Source organism: Anabas testudineus, chromosome 15, assembly GCF_900324465.2.
Source record: "Anabas testudineus chromosome 15, fAnaTes1.2, whole genome shotgun sequence".
NCBI lineage: Eukaryota > Metazoa > Chordata > Actinopteri > Anabantiformes > Anabantidae > Anabas > Anabas testudineus.
This window is the reverse complement of record NC_046624.1, coordinates 20389948-20411042: the sequence shown is the minus strand read 5'-3', so window position 1 is coordinate 20411042 and position 21095 is coordinate 20389948. Positions and strand designations below refer to the sequence as shown.

The 21095-nt window shown below is 41.1% G+C and overlaps 1 protein-coding gene across 1 annotated transcript in view; it reads right to left on the bottom strand.

Annotated features, from left to right (window-relative positions):
* Nucleotides 1–19700, bottom strand: part of hectd2 (HECT domain containing 2) — a 32564-nt gene extending 12864 nt beyond the window's left edge. The window contains exons 1-14 of the mRNA XM_026356131.1: nucleotides 19184–19700; nucleotides 14522–14663; nucleotides 11118–11256; nucleotides 10931–11033; nucleotides 10651–10740; nucleotides 10263–10327; nucleotides 9865–9910; nucleotides 8439–8548; nucleotides 7599–7747; nucleotides 7389–7512; nucleotides 5995–6091; nucleotides 5686–5793; nucleotides 4626–4758; nucleotides 2132–2220 (exon numbers count right to left, since the gene is read on the bottom strand). Coding sequence (XP_026211916.1) covers nucleotides 2132–2220; nucleotides 4626–4758; nucleotides 5686–5793; nucleotides 5995–6091; nucleotides 7389–7512; nucleotides 7599–7747; nucleotides 8439–8548; nucleotides 9865–9910; nucleotides 10263–10327; nucleotides 10651–10740; nucleotides 10931–11033; nucleotides 11118–11256; nucleotides 14522–14663; nucleotides 19184–19267 — 1479 coding nt within the window. The 5' untranslated portion in view covers nucleotides 19268–19700. The remainder of the gene's footprint in view (nucleotides 1–2131; nucleotides 2221–4625; nucleotides 4759–5685; nucleotides 5794–5994; nucleotides 6092–7388; nucleotides 7513–7598; nucleotides 7748–8438; nucleotides 8549–9864; nucleotides 9911–10262; nucleotides 10328–10650; nucleotides 10741–10930; nucleotides 11034–11117; nucleotides 11257–14521; nucleotides 14664–19183) is intronic.
* Nucleotides 19701–21095: the final 1395 nt, after the last annotated feature.

Here is a 21095-nt window from a genome sequence, read left to right as displayed (position 1 = left end):
GAAGTAAGTGTAAATAAGTGTAGTGATATTTTAAGCTCACTACTGTACATATTGTGTTGTCTGCACTCTGAATATGGAATGAAAGTAAACAATGAGTAGTCTGAAGACGTAAGGAAGGAAATAAAAAGACCATCTCCAAGCAGCTTGAGTTCCTCCGACCACAGCTGCTAATATTTATATTTAAATTCAGATTCACAGGACGATAGCCAGCCTCCCTGGATGAGGCAGCAAGAGGAAAATTAAGTACAGACTGATCAGAAGGAAAGTTCAAGCGGTGGAAAGAGAAGCAGGAGAAACTTGATACAAGCTGATCAAGAAGAGTCCAATATTGAAACGGAGCAACAGGAGAACATCTCTGAGACAGATGAAACAACGTGAGAGCATTCTGGTAACTCGCAGTTTAAACTGTATGATTCACAGACAATTTAAACGTGTGGGGAACATTGTGTCCTCATTGGTGCTTAATATTAAAATAACGATACAGTAAATCACATCAGAACAGTCACAGGACAGGAAACTCAAATGCTCACTGTTCAGACCGAACCTTGAACAACAATGTGGGTGTGTTCAGACTGGAGGACTTTAGGAGCAGCGTGAAGGATTCAAACAGATGCAGTTAGGTCAAGTTGAGATAAGGACACATTCACAGAAGTGAAACAACAAATTCTGTCCACGTGTTCACCATTTCTGCACGTACACTGTAGTTACTGTGAATGCAGAGCAAAACAGGCAAAATAGGTAAAACAGGTCTATTTCCTGCTCCAACAAGCTGCAAGCGGAGGAGAAAATGTGCAGCAGCTGTATGTTGTTGGAAGAAGGCTGTAGCTAAGAATTTACACATGTGCAATGCCAATCCGAGACAACAACTAGATCTTAATAGAAACACTGTTTTCCAATTCTGTTATATTTTAGTCGATGTTCCTTGTGGACATGTGCACTTCAGAGGTCATCAAGTGTGTGACTATGACTAACAAACGTAGTTACAGACCTTAGCTGAACTTAGACAAAGATCATGGAGTTTAATACAAGAAAAGTCACAAGTGGCTTGAACCACAAATACAAAGTGTTTATTGTGTTAACAATTAACCAGATGCTTTTAAAAGGCAAAATAAATTAGTGCTATTTCTTGAAGACGAATGGTCTGCACAACGACCTGATGCTTCTCATCTACACACACACACTGACGGTGAAGCTGCCATACCAGGTACTGCTCTGACCCACTAGGAGCAAGTTAAACCTGTGGTCGGCGTTCAATCCCCAGCTCCTTGGACAACAAACCTACGACCCCATGATCGGTCCAGGCTTCATCCTGAGCCGTGCCAAGAGGAGGGAGACGAGAGACAAGCTTGGTTTCTGCTGGGACAATGTGTGATCTCAGAAGCACCTGTTTCTTTTTTATACTGTAGTTTGTGCACATAGATTACGATTCATACAGCATAGAAACGTGCAAACTGAAACAGCTGGAGTCTTTGAGACTTGTAATCAGACTGATTAAAGCTGAAGTACACAAATAAACACACAGGGTGTTAGCTGGATACAGCAAACATCTGTACTGTCAGAGCACCAGCTGTTCACAGAACGACTGTGATAGTTCACTTCACATTCAAACACTGCCGACGACTTTTACACTGTTAAACTTTATTATTCTATTCTATGATAAAAAATAACATATTGAATTTCAGATATTTGTTCACTGTGCAGATTTGCAGCCTAAAACATTACATTCACGTTATGGTTCCACTTTTTCTTCTGTGGTTAAAATTCAGGAGTTTTATAGTGTGTGAGAGAGAAAGGATGTAAAAAGTAGAGTCACTGTGTGTGTATGATCATTATCGACACACTAAAGTCTGAACATCTACAGGAGACAAACCAGCAGCTACACTAGAAAAACCACTGAAGAACAAATATGAGTTGCAAATCGTTTGTGCAGATGCAAAAAACACAAAACCTTATTTAATACAGGATATAGTGACTCCAACACACTGCTGAACCTGTATGTACAGGTTTACATATGTTTAAAGTGTCTTCTGCAATTACTGTAGGTGCTCATTCAAACAGCAACATAAAACACTTGCATTATAAAGGACAAAGTATATTTAACCCGATTTATTTTGATTTGATTAAAGGATACGGTCCCGACCAACTGGAACTCTGAATAGTTGTCACACTTCCAACTGCTGAACCAATGGCAGCGCGAGTCTTTCATGTAGGTGAACATTCCTAAAAAATAAAGGAAAATAAAGAAAGAAAGTTACTAACAATTAGATTTTGCACATTTCTGGTGGATGAACGAAGGAGAGATGGACTGACAAGGGGGAAAGAAAGGAAGGACGTGCATCTCAACTAAGGTTTGGTAAATAAATAAATATGTAAAGGTTAAAATAATGTAAAATATATAAAAAAACATTGTAATATATTTTATATGTATAATACTTATTGTACTTTCACTGGATAAAGGGCTAAAATATTCAAAATGTAAAATAAAGCTTATAAAACGCTAATGTGTTCATTTTCGACCTACTTGTAACCAGATGATGTGAGCGGCACTATAGTGAAAACTGATTTATGTACCAGACTACATAAATCAAGGGGTGTGTGTGTGGTATTCAGCTCTAACTCAAATATTCAAGTTGTATTCAATAGTCAAAGTGAAACAAGTCCTTACAAGAAGAAACAGTGAGTGTTTGTCTAATGCTGAATTACACATTATTACATTCTATAATGACTAATCAATGAAACCACTACAAAGTGCTGAACAGCAGGCTTCAGTCGACTGATCTGGCCCGAGTTGTTTTTTACTCTCTCTCGTCAACACCTTGTCAACATTCATAGTGTGTTAAACTGCTGCCGTCTCTGTCGGAGCGATAAAACCAGAATAAAGAGCAGGTTGTTAAGAAGAATAAACTGGACTGAACGGTGAAGCGCTGCAGCTTTTCCAGCTCTGACTGAGAGAAACAGCAGCAGCTTGTTCTGAGAAGCACATCTGGATCACCCACATCTCCAAACTCCAGAAACTGACACCACTTTAAAAGAGCCTGTGTGTGTGTGTGTGTGTGTGTGTACACCTGCCTGTGTGCAGCTGAGAGAGTGTGTGTGTGTGTGTGTGTGTGTGTGTGTGTGTGTGTGTGTGTGTGTGTGTGTGTGTGTGTGTACACCTGCCTGTGTGCAGCTGAGAGAGTGTGTGTGTGTGTGTGTGTGTGTGTGTGTGTGTGTGTGTGTGTGTGTGTGTGTGAGGCTGAGACGGGGATTTCCCTGTGCTGCTAATGAGGGGAACACAGCTTTCATTGAGTGTGTTGCTTTGGGCCAGCATCCCCTGGCCCCAAAAACACAGACGACCACAGAAAGATGGAAAAACGATGGAAACTCGACCGGAGGAGAAAGAGACACCGACACACAGAGAGAGAGAGAGAGAGAGAGAGAGAGAGAGAGAGAGAGAGAGAGAGAGAGAGAGAGAGAGAGAGAGAGAGAGAGAGAGAGAGAGAGAGAGAGAGAGAGAGAGAGAGAGAGAGAGAGAGAGACAGAGAGAGAGAGAGAGAGAGAGAGAGAGACAGAGAGAGAGAGAGAGAGAGAGACAGAGAGAGAGACAGAGAGAGAGAGAGAGAGAGAGAGAGAGAGACAGAGAGAGACAGAGAGAGAGAGAGAGAGAGAGAGAGAGAGAGAGAGAGACAGAGAGAGACAGAGAGACAGAGAGAGACAGAGAGAGATGCACAGATTGTCCTTCGCTGTCAGTTTGCATTTAAGTATGTTTATGCAAATCCTAATGTAGTGAAGTAAAGGGTGAATCAAAACAGAAAGATTTACATCAGTATTTAAAATGACTTTTGACCTCACATGAAGGGAGGATGTTGGAAGTGGTGAAGAGAAGGTTCAGCTTGAGTCCAGATTCAGCTTGGATGTGGATAAAAATAATGTCTGTCTGTCATCTCCACAGTGTGACTTCACTCGGCTCCTCGTATGGATGTAATTCAGCTGCTAAACGTCTATCTCTGATCAACCAAATATAAAATGCACTGATTTTATTAGACTCGGAAGTTTCTGACTAGTGGGTTAAATCAGAGCATTGTGCTGCAGGATGAGATGAAAGGATCAGACTGATGATCATTTATCATTTATCAATATGTTTACTGTGAAGGTTCAGGGTCAAGTACAAACTTCGCAGAGCTCAAGGATCCAGGTGGAGTATTTGAGTCTCAAAGGATCAGAGAAAGACACACCGAAAACCATAAAGAAGCAATATGATGTAGAGCTCATTAGAGCTAATTAGAGTCACTGAAGACGAAGACCAACCTAAAAGGAGCTGCTCTGGTCTTCTCTTTCTGAGTTTCCAAAACCAACACTGACAGCGTTTCTCAGGTATGTGACAGTTATTGCTGCTGCAGTTTTTCTGACCTGAAAAACTCAGAGCTCGTCCACTGAGACCTCCGTCTCATAAAAAAATCTGTTTTTATCTAATAAAAATCTCTTTCCGCTTGTTTTCAATAAAGTATTTCTTCACTTTCCACTGTGTTTGTATCAAACCGGATTTACCTCTCAGCACTAAGGTTCTGAGCTATGCTGCAGATACACTGATGGTACAGGCTCAGCGACACCCCAGGCTCTGACTGGAAACTCAGAGCACGTCTCACCATAGTCTGTGTGGAAGATCTGTCGGACCAGCAGCAGGAACCACTCCTTCGTCAGGCCACCCATGTCCAACCCCGCCTCCCCGACAAATGTCACCCGCAGCTTCTTCTTCAAGTCGCACCTCTTCCTCATCAGCTGTAGAAGGATTAGAAAACATTCAACCAAAACAATAAGCACTTCATATTTTACTATTCTTCAGAAACTCGATGTGTATAAAAGCATCATGTTTTCTCTCTGCTGTGACTCATACAGCAGAACTGTGTGGACCATCTTCAAAAGTCATTTGGCCGAACCCTCCAGCCTTGAGGAAACTACCATTTAGCATAATTTAGACTTAGATGTTTAGGGTTTCTATCAGATTTACAGTTGGGTTTAGGCTAGACTAAGTGCTTGAGGTTGATGCATGACTGTAGAACATTAAAGGCATACTTGCTAATCCTCATGAGAGCTTCTGTATTTTTGCCGCCCTCTACCAGTGTTCCCAACACCACAAATCTGCCTGTTTTTCTCCAATTAAAAAGCCCATTTCAAAGAATCTATTTTTCATGTGTCATCACACCCTCATATGGGATGGAAATCCAGTTTCCACCCAAGACATTTATCTCCACTATCAGTGAGATGAATTCCTTCCATTTCCATTATCTCTGACTTCTGTTGAGGATTCATGTAAAGCACCAAAAGTATTTTGCACTGGATCTGCTCCAAACTGAGTTTGACTGTCACAGAAGATCCTTTTTTCTGAATGGATGTGAGGTGTCTAGTCAAACACAGTTCAACAGATCAATAACTTACAGTATTTAATATACAGTATTTCTACACAGCAAACACAGAGACTTTCAAATCTTAACTAAATGGTTGTGTCAGTGTCCAGACTGGAGGTGATGGTGAAACGGAAAAAATATCTAAATCATAGAAGAAGGAATTCTCATGTACAACGACTCTTTGAAGAAGAAGAGGAGCAATATGTGTCATTTTGCATTTAAGCTTTTTAAAAGTACTTTGGGTTTAAAACATCCAAACGCAGAGCAGATGCAGTGAGTGAGAAGTTGTTTCTCTACTAACCTCATCCAGTGAGTCGCTGAGGAGTTGTGCTCGTCGTACTTTAATGTTGAGGAACAGGAGGTTCATGTCTACTCTCTGCCTGCGAGAAACCTTACTGACCAGACTTTGCTGTGAAACACAAACACACACAATCAGAGTCTGAAGAGACACATTTGTTGGACCTGGGAAATGGAGACACTTCAGAAAGTAAGGACGTCTGTAAATCTTCAGAGCGTTGTTTCACATTTAAGACTGAAATCAGACTGAGTTATAGTTCGTGTGTGTGTGTGTGTGTGTGTGTGTGTGTGTGTGTGTGTGTGTGTGTCTCACCCTGGCCTGACTGATCATCTGTTGCTCTGAGTCTTTCTGGATGATGGCTTTCTTCACCACAGTTGAAAGGATGAAGGGAAACTGACAGAAGGAAAATCTGAGATAACGAGAGCACAAATGAAAAGTTGATTTTTTTTCTGTTTCTATCATCAATTAAAAACTATGTTTGAAGCCAACATTCATTCTGATCCAACTGTCAAGTGATTTTAAAATGATATGCTTTACCAAATGAGCAGGTTCTGAAATCTCCACCCACCCAACATGAAATGAGCAGAATGCCCCACCACAGCAAACAGAACTTCGGAGTTTGACCCGTGAACTCTTGATCCATTTCTTTTGAACGGACGTTAACAAGCCATGACGTGGCATGAAACAGGCTTCACGGCTTCTGAGAGTGTTTCCACGGTTCTGGATAAACGGCAGCTGTGGGAACGTTACTGTGTCTCTGCTCGGGAGCAGATCCTCAGACCGACTTCCAGGAATCTTCAGACAGAGCTAACATTTCTCTTGGTCGGGGGCAGCTCTCAGTTAATGTGGTGCCACATCTGTTAGCATTTCTGGTCCTTATTAGAAGGCAAAACCAAACACACTTTGTCTGGGAACATTCACAACTTGCTGTTTATTCTACTGTTCCTCTTATTAGTCATTCACTAGTACTGAGCCTAAACCAGCTTCTCCTGATTATTATTATTTGATTAGTTGCTGAATTAACAGAAAATATCATGCAAATGAGACGATTTGCTGCTTTTCTATGTTTTGTCACTGGACTGATATGGAAACGTTTTGGAGGGTTGATTTGCAGAAACAGAAGAACATGGCACTGATTCAAAGATAAACTAGGGTGCATTCAGTGTGCGATAGTTCAGTTGAACAATTGCATTCACAGTGACTGTCAATCATCTGATCACCAACAGGTGACGAGTGAGAATCTGTAACGAAGAAATCCCCAAATTTGCCTCTTAAATCCCACAAGACCATTTACAAAAGTCAACCCTTCAACCACCAAAAAGGAAACCATCATTCACAGAATTATACACATGGACTGGTACAAATCAAAATAACAAAACAACTATACAAAGTAATAACTGCAAATCAGATCATTATGGTCAGATACTGTTCATCAGGAGAAACGAGCCCTTGATGCATGAATAGCTGCACATTTTTCTGTTCTACTGAATGATCACAGAGAATACTAGAACTGAAATGACTGGATTCTTTTATCATGCGAAGTCTGTCTGTCTGAGCCTAAATTTATTCACAGGTGTAAAAATGCAGAAACAAAAACACAGTTCACATAACAACTAAATGATGAAGCACATTATAATCTACACATTCATCATTATGGACAGTGTAAGGGTTCAACTGGACAGATAGAAGCCAGGAATATATCTGACCTGCTGGAGTTGCCATAGTTCTGCCAGGTCCTGTACTCCTCCATGAAGTCTATGTGCTCAAGAGTGATGTTGTAGAAGTCAGTGAATGGCATGATGGGAGGAGAGGAGATACTGTTGGCTGCATCTGAGATAGGAAAAAGGAATTTGTGTTATTGTAATACATGATTAAGGTGATAGGAGTGTGTGTTTGTGTATATATGAGCCACTCACTGAATAAGCTGAGCACTTTGGTAGCAGAGGGAATCCACCAGGAGCACTTGGCCAGAGGCGGAAGTTCGTCGGGTTCTGCAGGAAACAGACGCGTGGAGATGAACTGCAGGAGGCGCTCTACCAGCTGCCTGAAACGCCTCGCTGACAGCCTGGCACACACACACATTCACACACACAGAGTTAATGCTGGTCAACTTCAGCAGCTTGGCAGAGTCAAACCTGCACAAATACATACCCTGAAATATACAAATGCACAGAAATAAACACTCCAGGAACAAAAAATAGCTGCTTCGGATTAAGAAATGGTTTTTGGATTAAAGCAGAACTAAACAGAACTTGTAATTTGAAGCAGCTCGCTGGTAAATCATCACCACAAACAGCATAAATTCTTCAGGGCTCTTTATTCAGGCTGAGGGAGACATACAGAAGCTGGCTTCCATTTGTACTTGTAGGCTGTGAGTCAAAAGCTACAGGATTTGATAACTGGCTGGAAGTGGATAATGTTTTCGACAATATACTGCAGCAATAACATGATAAATTAACATGTAGACATTTGTAAAGTAACCAACATGTTTTAATTTGACAGCAGCTTAAAATGTAACCGTTAGTCTCTTTCTATCTCCGGCTGCATTAGTTGTCAGCTTCAAGTCAAAGCAGCAAGTACACTTACATCAAGATTTCTCATTTGTCTGATTGTTTTTAAATCAATCAAATTTACACTATCTGCTCATAATCTGCACAAACACAAAGGTTTAAAATATAGAAAATATATATGTATAATCTATGTATATGCTCTGCCAACTCGGGTGCAAACCAACACTGAAATGCTGTCAGACCTACTTCTTGAGCCAGTGAACCAGAAAGTGATGGTCGGCCTCAGACAAAGCTGCGATCTGCCTCAGCAGGTGAGCGTAGATCACATAAGTGCTGGTGCTTGAATACTGGGGATTCTGTGCAAAGAAACACACACAGCAGAATATCATATTGAGACAGAGCTGACATCTCTCACACATTAGTCAACAAAATCTTAAATATTTGAAATAAAGTAATTGTTTAAAAAAACGGCCCATCAGATTTCATTATGGCAACAGCTTCGTGTTTCCAGCTTTTCTTCGCAGAGTGCAAGAAGGAAATGCTAAATACTAACGTCGGTCCATTTTCACAGCTATTTTTATGTCTTGAATTTCCAATTTTCTAACAGATGAGACCCTCAACTTGTCAAATTAATACTGTCGCCAACCTGGTTAACTAGTAGTTGCTCTGTAAAAAGAGGCTTTGTCACATTTTCCTTAAAGTGAGGAGAGACATCTCTCTGTGTCTGTGGAGCCTGGCTGAATAAAGCCGAACTTAACGCTTGTTATTTCTCTGCAATTCCTTTTTTTTCTTTAAAAACATGACTCACTTTAAGAACGCGAGGTTCTGCTTGATAGAATGATGTTTGACAAGAATAATAACAAATGACATAATTCATGCGAGAATCCAAAAGAGCTCTTTACAGGGTTCTAGCACACAGATGAGACAGAGAGAGAGAGAAATGGGTTGAATGCGAAGCGCACTGAGCCTATAAAGGAGGAAAAGTCGTCATGAGACAGGCAGGAAACCAGCAGTCCTCCACTCCAACATGACCTCACCCAGTGTGTGTGTGTGTGTGTGTGTGTGTTCTCCTGAGAGTTGGAAGACGAGGCGAGTCCTCAAAGTGAAATGGGACAAAATCAGACATTGGCCTTCTGTGTGTGTGTGTGTGTGTGTGTGTGTGTGTGTGTGTGTGTGTGTGTGTGTGTGTGTGTGTGTGCGCGCTGATGGAGCATGGAACCACAGTGGAACTATTCTAATTCCCAAAACCATATATGGAAATCAGGCAGCAGGGAGACAGAGAAGGGGGTGCACAGAAAGATAGAGAAAAAGAGAGCAAGATGAAAAACGGGAACGAATGGGATTAGAGGAGTTTTAGAAAGTGGTACAGAAAAAATACAAGAAGACAGAAATGGAGGGCGAGTCCACCTGAACAGGCGACATTTAGTCCGAATTCTACTGCGTCATGTGCAGTAGAATCAGGAAGACACCTAATGAGTTCCAGATTCATTCTGCACATGAAAATGAGCCCAAACATCCAGTTGGGTTATTAAAGAACTATCTATGGAGCCTTGATCCCCACATGATGGAGTCAGTGTGAGGTCACATGAAGAGATACAAGATGCTTGGAAAAACCAAGATCTGATCACAAGCACCACTGCACAGTTCACAGTCAGTCTTTACAGCGTCTCACCTGAACCAGGATGAAATAAGCTCGCAAGTCATCTTTTGTCCGAGGCCTGAAAAACACACAAAACCAAAAACGTGTGAAACGAAACAAACATTGGGTTCAACAAAACACAGCGAATGGGGCTTTCTGAAAGTTCAGCTGAAGGATTTCACTTGTTTTATCCTCACTCTAAAGTAGTTCATGGTGAAGATACTGGAGTCGCACTGTTCCTGCATTAACCCATGTAGCAACGGGTTCCATGGAACCAATAATCAGTTTTTCCCAAAGATCAAATTACCTTAAAATGACCTTAAAATTCTCAAAAGATGAAAGTGAATAAAGAAATTTAGGAACTAAAAAGTAAAAATAAATAGTGAGCTACATAATTTAAAAGCGCTGATGTGTATGAGAGGTTTCCTCACCCTTTCCACTCTCTCAGCAGGCTGTTGATGATGCCTTTCAACACCGACTTCTGGATGTCCTGAGGCTATGAACACACACACCAAAACATTTTCAATGGTCGAAACAGAAGGAATCGGATGGTTGACTCAACAATCCCAGAAACCCACAGAGACTCCTGAAACACTGGCCATCGTACATTATATTACCAAACCTTTACTCAGCCAACAACTCAACTATAGGATGTATAAAAACTGATTTGGAGACAATAAACTCAACATTACAAACCTGAAATGTTTCATAGGATCACACAAGCATTAAAGAGTAAAAGGACGTCATGCATCCAAACAGCTAGAAGGTGTAAACCCCTTCTCCCGTGTCTTTTTTGCAGGTGAGCGAACACGTGCTTACTGTGCTGAGCAGTGCGTCGTAGACAGCGTTGACAAACTTGGCGTTAACCCCCGAGTCATCTATTGTGTTAAACGATCCATTCGCCTCTCGCTGGGTAAGAACAGAGCAGTGAGGGCAGAAAATAAGGGAAGACAGAGATGGAGAGAGCATGAGAGGAATAAAACGTGTTCCCATCGTAAAACAGTCACGGGGTCTGGTGAAATTTTAACAGCATCTAAAACAAGTTCCTCACAACAGGCGTGCTGCTGGGAGCTGGACTGGGTGTGTTTCTGTATCCTACCTTGAAGGCAGCGTTGATTTCTATGAAGGAGTCGAAGGTGGTCAGATAAAACTCTCTGACCTCCCTCCAGTCACCTGATTGGACAGCTCGCTCCATGTCCTCCCTGGCAACACAAACACACAGTTAGCAGCAACACTGTGATAACACTTGGGTTTGGTTTGGTTTGGTTTGGTTAACGGAGACTCACTGGAACTCCTTGGTGGTCTTGGTACGCAAGGGGATGACAGGATCAGAGGGGAATGGAGCTTTGACCTCTGGAGGAAGAGTGTCGATGGTCAGACGCTGCTTCTGACGAACATCACTGCAGATGGGAGGCAGCTCTCTCCCTAGAAGAGGAGTTCAAACATACAATAACGCACTCATTAAAGGGATTCTTTGAGGCTGGTGACACTTTCCTATCTGTTACTGAAGACATGGCCTACAGTACAGCTATGTCTTCACTTGACATTTTACTAGTTGATGCAGTGAAACTCAATCACACAGGACAGAAGACAATGAAGATGAGAAATTCCCATTTTGCTGTATGTACAGTATGTGTCTGTATCAATAACACCAAACCAAATATCTTGAAGTGATTAATACTGTTAGATTATTGAGGTTCTGGGCTTTTAAATGAGATAAAGCTTATTGTGAAGCCCCTCGTTTGAAAACTAAAGAATTTAGTTTTAGCCAAATAAACAAGAAGCCTGCTCAAACATTGTTGATAATGTATTTGGATCAAAAGTCCTGTAGTTAAAAACCAGATGTTTGAGGTATATTTCATTGAATCCAGTTTTAAACCCTCTGATTATTAAGCACATACAGTAGCTCTCAGCGCTTCATGAGCTCTCACACAGGGAAAAGATACAGATACAGAAAACATGAGCGAGATCCAAATGTTCATCAGAGGGTGACCTTTAACCTTCCAAATATTATTTCAGTTGCTGGCTGCAGTTCTTATCGGTAAATTCTGTCTTTTTGCCAGTAACAACATGTTTCACATTCACCACATTTATGGATTCTAATTCAGAAATACATCAAAGAAGGCCGCACTTTGATAGAAACATCAAATGACTGAGATCTGCAGCTTCACTCGACATGAATCGATGCAACAATGGGAATAGTTTTTAATTTTCCGGATGGTGAAGAGAGAAAGGAGCAGAGACGCTGAAAGAGAGCCAGGCTGTAAAAGAGACGTCACTGATGAGGTTTACACACATACGCACACACATGTGCACAAACAACAGCTATTAACCCCAATCAGTGTGTAATCACTGAGGTTGCACTACGTGTCTCCAAACCCGTATCATGCAGAAATGCGCTCACACACTTCAGAAACACACACACACACACGCGTTCTTTCCATTCTGTTTTTAATTAGCCTGTTATTGTCTCCGTCTCCACAGTAACAACAGACACCAACAGGCCTGTCCAGGTGCATTGTGGGGGCTTATTCTGTAGGCGTGCATGTATTGTACAAGACAAAGATAAAAGGGACACAAGTACAGAGGCAGACTGATGCATGAATGATACCATGATGGGTGTTGAACGAGATGTGAAAAAAGAAAATGTCACAGGGCAGAGGAGTTCATCCTCTGGGAGCAGGAACGTGTTCAAGAGCTTTCCTGTGAATCTCCACAGTATTAGGATTAGTAGTTTAGCTGATGGACCCTGCTTTGTCAGACTGTGTGTCTGCACGGGAGCACGACTGTGCTGTACTTTAATCCATGTTAACCTGATGAGTTGAAAAACATGTAGTTTTTTCTTTGATTTGGACAAAACCTCCTCAACTTGCAGGCAGAACTGAGATAATGAGACAGCTTAGTAATGAGACCTCTGGGAGGTGATTATCCAGATGTTAATGCAGGTGAAACCAGTGCCACCTATACCTGATTTGATCATTGCTTGTTACGTTAGGTAAAACACACTGTACCCTGAGATCTACTCTGATCAACTTAACAAACACACAGTAACAAGTGTGTTTGCATATGTCCACACAAACTTTAAACGTGGTCCACGAGGACAGGACTGTAAACATAAGAAGTTCTTCCAGGCTGTATTACCTGCTGCAGAGCCCCGGGGTCCCTGCTGCGTTTATACGGTTTTATGTCTCTTTACATAATAAGCAGCTTTCACGCTATTGTCTGGAGAAAAGGTGTCTGTTCCTGAAATGAGACTCGGACCTCTGCCACCTCAGCCTCAGAACACAAAACCATATTTGACAACATTAAAAGGAAATACAAACCTGCTGTAATACTTCACACATGAAATAGCAAACTGTGGTGATTATCCTGCAGGCCGGACGACAGAGGAATGCAACACTATCTTGTATGTGTGTGTGTGTTGAGTGTTTTCACTTTCATATGGTTTTCATTTGGGGCGGAGGTTTGCATAATTATTCTGGCATCAGTAGCCGTGGTGACAAAGCGGGCTGGTGAGCGCTCCGCTGGCCTGCGTTCTCACGGCAGTCAGAAATAACCTTGACTTTAACAGGAAGCAACTTTCCCTTTAATGTCAAAACACTCATGACAAGTGAAGAATATCGCCGCCGTTACAAACCTCAGCACATTTATCACATTGATGTTTCTTTTTTCATCTCTACCTGACACAAAGCAACAGTTTCATAAGTGATGTTTTTGATTCCACTCAGTGTCAAATGAAACTAAATTAAACCTAAACTTTTATTATATCCTTGACAAATCCTATTGAGCAGGAAGAACATCCAAACACCTTCCTACGTGAGATCTGAAATTCTGATCACTGATTACCTTCAGCTCTAAATCTATTAAAACCTGGAGAGTGAAATGACAAACAAGAAAAAAAAAAGCATAAACGATGAATCAAGCCATAAAACGCCTGCAGCTATCCAATTAGAAGTGTGATCTGTGATTTTCTGCATAGTGCAGGACTTTTAAAAGCACGGTCATCAACTGAGAAACACTGCAACAGCTTTTCATTCTTCCATTTTTCAAACACAAGTTTGCTGCTTCAAGATTGTTGCTAGCAGTTGAACATAAACAGAGTCTGAGCACATACATCCAGCGTACTGTAAACAGAGGAAGTAACACATCATTACATCCCAGACACGACAGAGACCACGGTGTCCCTGAGAGAACAAAGACAGTGAACACAACACACTGGGACACTGGACGGTTTTATATGGAGGCATTTAAAGAACTACAGCAAGTTATAGTTTCAAGTGAAACCAGTAAAAATGATTAAGACTTCGAGAGACTTCATTATAACTTTTTTATATAACCACTGCAGTGCCACATTTTTTCCTAAATCTGTTTCTGGGAAAAATGAACCACTGATTTTACTTTTGAAGTCAAACACCCAACAAAAATTCTGTTTCCTCTCATAAACAGTGGGCTTGTTACATTCACTGCCACACTATTGTGAGGGCACAATATGTCACTAATCCCTCAAAGTTGTGAAAGAAACTATTTAGTAAAGACGTTTCAGCCAGTAATATGTTCCAGCACTGAACACAGTTAAAAAAACGTTTCCAGGAACAGTTTAAGTAACGTTAAAAATTGAATTATGACATTTTCACCTTGACTTCTGTTTTTCTGGGTTCTGTTTTTTTTTTAATACAGAAAATTTATTTACCATGTCTGAGCCCCAGGGTGCCGCTCAAGCTGCCCGTCATGCCACCAGCAAACCCCCGTCCCCCGAGATCCCTCCGCTGGTTCAGTGTGGAGATAAAGGTGCCCAGAGATGGAAACGGCTGCTTGGCTCCTCGCCCCAAACCCTGGTGCAGAGATCATCAACAAACAGAACAGAGATGAGGAATTTCTGAATGTGCAGTAGAAAATAACCAATGCAACAACAAACATTTACTTTTTCTGTGTATTTTATTTACTGTATAAAATATCCACGCACTGCTGCAATTCACTGTACTGTCATTACGTACACCTATAAAGAGATTTCTCACCAGAACATCTGAAATAAAACCAGGCTTCCTAGAGCACATGACTTTGAATTTCTCTACTTGGCTTTGATGCTTTGCCTTGTATCTAACTTGTAAATGAGTAAATGTAAATGTAAATGCTGCAGAAAAGCCACAAGTGAAACCAGAATCTAAAGGGATCTGGATGAGGAAGGAGGAGAAAACACAAATTACTGGATACAAAAGAAGAAAAGTGAGAGAAGTGAGAGAAGTGAGAGAAAGGAAAGGGGAAAGAAAAGGGGCATATGAATGGGGAAAAGGGAAAAAGAGAAAGGCGGGGAGGGAGGGAACAAGTAAAGACATGGAAGCAGCTGTAAAGGATGAAGGCAGTCATCGAGATCAAATAAGAATTATAGAAGTGGGAACCTATAAAAATGATACACAGAGAGAGAATAACAGAGGAAGAGTAAAAGAGGAAGGATGAGAGGTGGAGAGATCGACAGACGCACAGCAGCGTCTGACATCAACACACACTCAGCAGTGAGTGTCAGGGCTACGAACAAGGAAGAGCGGTTAATCTGCGCTCAAATGAACTGTTCCAAGAAGAGACCTGAGGAAAAACGGAGCAAATTAAGTCTTGGCTTACCCTATTGTTTCCATGTCATTCTATCATTTTCTCTTCTGAGTGCAGCAACATAGAGGAAAAAAGACAAAGAACAGTTTGTCTGAGGAGAAACAACCTGAGTCAGTCAGTGGCAGGTCACTACTTCACCCTCCAGACACACAGGTTATAAGAACACGATCGACTTTATTATAACAAAACCAATAACTGGACAAGTTAAACAGTGCCCAGTGTGTTCATCACCTACTTTTATTAATTTAATGTGCAGACAACAGGACAGCAGCGTTTTAATGAGTCAACTTTCTGTCCATTACTTTGGTTCATGGTCAAATCGCTGACAATGACATTCTGAACTAAACTGTGCTCAACTGCTAAACATCACCATGTTGTAAGCATATTACCATGATGTTAGTATTTAGCTTAAAGTACTGCTTTTCCAAAATAGGGCCTCTCTGAGCTGCTTGCTTTTACTTTTGTTCATAATCAGTTTGTTTCCTACAAACTTGTCCTGTGTATAATTACACTTTTTTCACACTGGAGCCACAGCAGCCACTCTCTGCTCACTCTGTCATTATCATCAGCCCCACCCACACCCGCTGACTGACAGGTGATCTCTGGGAAACATGCAGCAGGGACACCGAAGTGATGATGGAGGCTGCATCCAAATTTTCACTGCTGAAATAAATCAAGTATTTTTCATTGTAGTTTCCTTTGATGAAATCAACACCGACTACATCCTGGTTCACATCTGACAACAATTAACATTTAACGCTTTTAGCAGCGATTTCTCCTCAGTAAGTCCTGTGATGTCACCTCTGACTCGCTGTGCTCAGTCATTCAGTCTGAGAGGAAATGCTGTCATCCAGAGAGAGAGAGACCACACCAAGAAGAGAATCGTGTCTCACTCTCTTTTGGTCTCACCCACTTAGCTGTTAATCTCAAATCAGATCTGAGACTGTGAGTTTGTAGCATCATGGCTGATGACAGAAATAAGGCTGTTGCGCTGTCTCTTCTCATTATTGTTCTAGTGATTTCACTTTCTGTCATGTCCAAATGTTTCTTATTTGCTTTATATTCTAAAATGTCAAACATTTAGCCTGAGTGGCTGCCGCTGATCAGATCTGCATCTGATGGGCAGATCTTACAGCAGGTGAATAGAACCAGATATTTAGTGGGACCATGAATCATATTTGTGTTATAGCCACAGCCATTATCCCTCATCAAGCCAGGCCGAATATGGCTGAGCACTGGCACATTTCAATAAGTTCTGGAACCAGAGGACCAGATGTGAGCCAACTCTTACCAGATTGACTTTGGTCTGGGTCTGTAGCACTCGGCATGAGCTTTGGGCCTTGAGTTGGTCTAAGGATGTTGGATCTGATTGTGGTTCATTGTTCAAGCCTGAGATGAGTCTGGCAATAAGTCTTGATAGAATTAGGGCACTGTTGGTGCCTTTGGCTATTTGGACGAAAATGCTTCAGAAAACAATAACAAACGGAAGAGATAAACTCAGACTGAACACTTTATTAAAAAAAAGAGTCAAGTAGATATAAACTCAACCATTTGATGTGGATTTGACTAGATAACTCTGGGTAGGTGCATCACATCACTGAATCTGCTCATTCTTATCAACCATGCAATACAGGCTTGACATCTGTCCCCAGTGAGTGTAACAGTCATGGTGCTATGTTTAAACTGAAGAAGCCTCTTGGATGCATGTGTTATTCCGTATCTCTATGCATGTGACTAGAACCTCAAGCTACTCGAGTTCCACCAAACAGCACTTCAGGAAAAACCATAATCTGATCGATGGAGCATCTCCACTGACATCAGTGTATGTTACATAATTTATGGCTGTGTCAGTGTATAAACAACTAAACAAGACATGTTGGTAGGTGGTACATCGAAAGCAAAATGCAGAGAGTCAGGACATACAAGGCTGTAAGGCTCATGCATGGAGGTGAATGCTGATGGGTGACCAATAAAGGAAAACTAATTATTATTATAGATCCTGGTAATGCGCCACCCTCTGATCCAGAGGACTCAGTGCCGGAGCCCGACTGCCATCCTATCCACTCTGCAAACTCCTTTTTGTTGTGTTTAATAAAACTCTTAAACTGTTCACATGCATTCAGCCTGTTCTTGGGTTCCTTAAAACCAAAAGCCTTAAACCCTCAGAACAATTCTGTGGCGTACTCGTGGGGAAATACTTCTTACTGGACACCTGTTGTACCTAATAAATCTGTTAGGTGTATCTGGAAATCAAAGAATGTCCATAAGCCCTATCAGCCAACAACTGGATGCTTAATTGATCTATATAGTGCTATAAAAAAAAATAAAATAAAAAATGTTTGTCACATCCCATGGGAACCACATGTTCAATCCAGAAGGACATAAACAAGGGACAAGTAGCAAATCTGGACCCAGAGATGTGTTTGTCTTGATGAATAACTTTCTCTTTTCTCTAGAGGCGTAAAGTAAACTAGAGTAGAGTAAAGTCTTATCAAATCTAATTTAACCAAACCATCAGCTCATCAAATCTTTGGAGATCTGAAGGAAATCCTGTTAAGAAAATTGTTGGAATGGAAACCTTAAGATAAGTCCAGATAAAAGAAAGCGTCCATCTTCAGTGACTGCAGCTGTGTCCACTTCTCCTGTTGTTATTGGTCTGAAATTCAGTGACCAGCCACTGTATCTGCAAACTTTTCTATGCAACATTGGAGCCTGAATCTTCTCAGATCTCACTGAGCTTGTGGGACCAGAAGGAATCAGATAATCTTTCTAAGTCCCAGAGAAACGAGCTGCAGACAGAGAACTTATGCAGCTACTTTATGCCATTTCCAGACACAACCGGAGTCAGTCTGAGCAATGACAGACTGTTTATTGGTCAAAACCATCTGATCTGCACATTCCTGCTCACTGACACAATGGAGATGACATAAACCAACCAGACTACGACCTGAGAAGTCTGCTCTAAAGTGACACACACAACCAAACCAAAAACACACTGATAGAAAGTCCAGCAGTCTGACACTCAGCTCCCTGCTCTGCATTTAAAAACATGGTGATTACATCATCGGACACTGCTGGAGAGCTGATGTCAGGAGTCCTTATGTAAGACAGGGACATCACTTGTTCCAAACAGCAATAAAAAGGTTTGCAGTGTGATTTAATCATGTTTGCATCTTTCTGGTGATTCTGTGTTCACATGGCTGCAGGACAAATGTCCGTATGGAGACTATAAGGTTTATCAGCTGAACTCTTGAATATCAGACATGTTAATAATGATTGAACGCTTGATAACTCTATACAGATGTAAAACAGCAAAATCAGTAAACAGGTTTTCCACACTGTGAAGACAAAAGCAGTGATGATGTGTTTTACTGAGCAATACAGTAAAACACAAGCTTCATTCTGACTTCGCTGGTTTTGTCATTTTGTATTTTTAAGTATTCATATTTTGTAGAAAATAATGAAGATATATTTTATTTCCAAATGAACTATAAGCATAAATGTAAATGTTATGATTATTTTCATTTGTTAAATAAATATATAATGTAATATATATAATGTCAACTTGCATTTAATCAAGAATCGTGTTCATTTCTTTCTCAAAATTTTAACTTTTAAATTGTAGTTTTACTTAGTTTGAATTCGTGTTTGCTGACAGCATGTTGCATTTTATACAACGACAAACGACATTTCAAACAGATAAATCACTTTGTTGTAGACAAATAATGGAAAAAGGTGGTTTTCTTACAGCAGGAGGGGAACTGTTGTAAATTGGTGGAAGCTTCTCTCTTTCCCTCTCAACTCCTGACAGCGCAGAATGTTCTCCATCCATCCTCCTGATGTGGAAGAGTGGAAAAAGTTGTTTTTTTTCCCTGGAAAGACTCAGTCCTCTACAGCCTCTGTGTTTCTGCTCCACAGTGGCCTGCACATGTTTTTACCAGAGCCAGCTCTGACACGGAGTTGCCCGACTGTCTGTTCAGTCTGTTCCGTTATTTCAGATAAATCAGGGAGATTCACATCCTCGGAGAAACGGAGTGAAATCTACCTTCGTCTGACAGGTGGGTTCTCCGTTACGCGCACAGCCCGACGCGTAAACGTCTCCAAAATCTGCGCGTAAAATATCCGGTGGACACGTTCAACAGAGTGAAGTTGTTTTAGTTTTAAAAAAGTTTTAAAACGCGTTCAGGGTGAGTTTCTACCCGCTTCGTCTTCCCCTCTTTCTGCCCCTCTCTGTGTCGTCCGTCGGGGAGGCAGCACAGCTGCGGGCCGGCGCCATGTTTGGAGGAGGAGGAGGCGCCTCGAGTACAGAGCCTGGAGACAGCAGCGTCACACACACACACACACACACACACACACACACACACACACACACACACACACACACACACACACACACGCGAAGAAAAAAAGAGAGAGGTGGAGAGAAGAGAGAGAGAATAACGGGAAATAGGATTTACGAACAGGGAAGCCAAGAAAGACAAAAAGAAAGAATAAAAACTATAAGAAAAGACAACTTGGAAGTATCAAACAAAACAAAGAAGAAAAATGTCAAGATTGACTCATTTTCATCTGTTTTGTACAAAAGTCAGAACTGTGACTCTGGATCTCAACATGTTGACGCCAGTGACAGTTGAAAACAGGTGGATCACAGATTCCTGATCAGTTTCTTTCTTTAGGGAATAACAAGGATTGTGATCATATAAAAGTTTTGTTTAAAAGATAAAGATGTTTTTGAAGAAAATTCACAATATACCCTAATCTGGAAATAATCAGCTTATATATCCAAGCTTTGATCGTGATTGAATGATTTTCAGACTTTTTAAAGTTCCAAATCTGCTTCCTCACAGTTTGCACCACAGTTAGTTCAAATTCACCAGCAGAACTTTATTTTGACAGTTGTGACAGGAAGCTGTGTGCTGTTATTCCTGTCTTGACTGTAGTCCTGCTGACAATTTAACTTCTGTCCATAATTAGTGAGAAACAGGATCCGGGCTTCAGGCCAACTCTCAGTGAACATAAAGAAACTGAAGTACTCCTGATGTGGCACATCTGTCTGTGTGTGTGTGTGTACTTGAATAGCTACACACTGTGAGGATCTGTTTGGGTTTTGGACCAGAGAGGTAAAACTTTATTTTTATTTTTGTTTCGTTTTCTTTGGAAAGTGAGGACATTTGGCCAATTATTAAACTCACACACTGTTAAAGAACTGTTCGAGGGTAAAGACCTGTTTTTTTACAGGTTAGAATCCGTTTGGGCGTTCGGTTGTAATAGTTACTGTTGGACTAGGGAATGTATTAGGTCAACAAATGTCCTCACAACGATAGATCTGTGTGTGTGTGTGTGTGGTTTTTGGTAATGTTGAGATCATCTGCACTCCTCGTCTGGTTTCCTAAAAACAGCTTCAGTGTTTCTGAAGGTCCTGGAAATGCCTTGAAGACGGTTTTAGATCCTATATTTTTGTAATTGCAACTCAGCTCAGTTCTATTTCAAGGTCGACGTAAATGTAAAGTTGAACGACTCTGACTTGTTTAATACCAGGAGACTAAATATTAGAAACTCATCAGTAACTTACCAAACTCAGTGACTGTTAGGCCTCAAATCAGATCTCAGAGTTTTCTTTTCTTTATCTGACACAGACTGATGGAAAAAGTTTCTGTTTA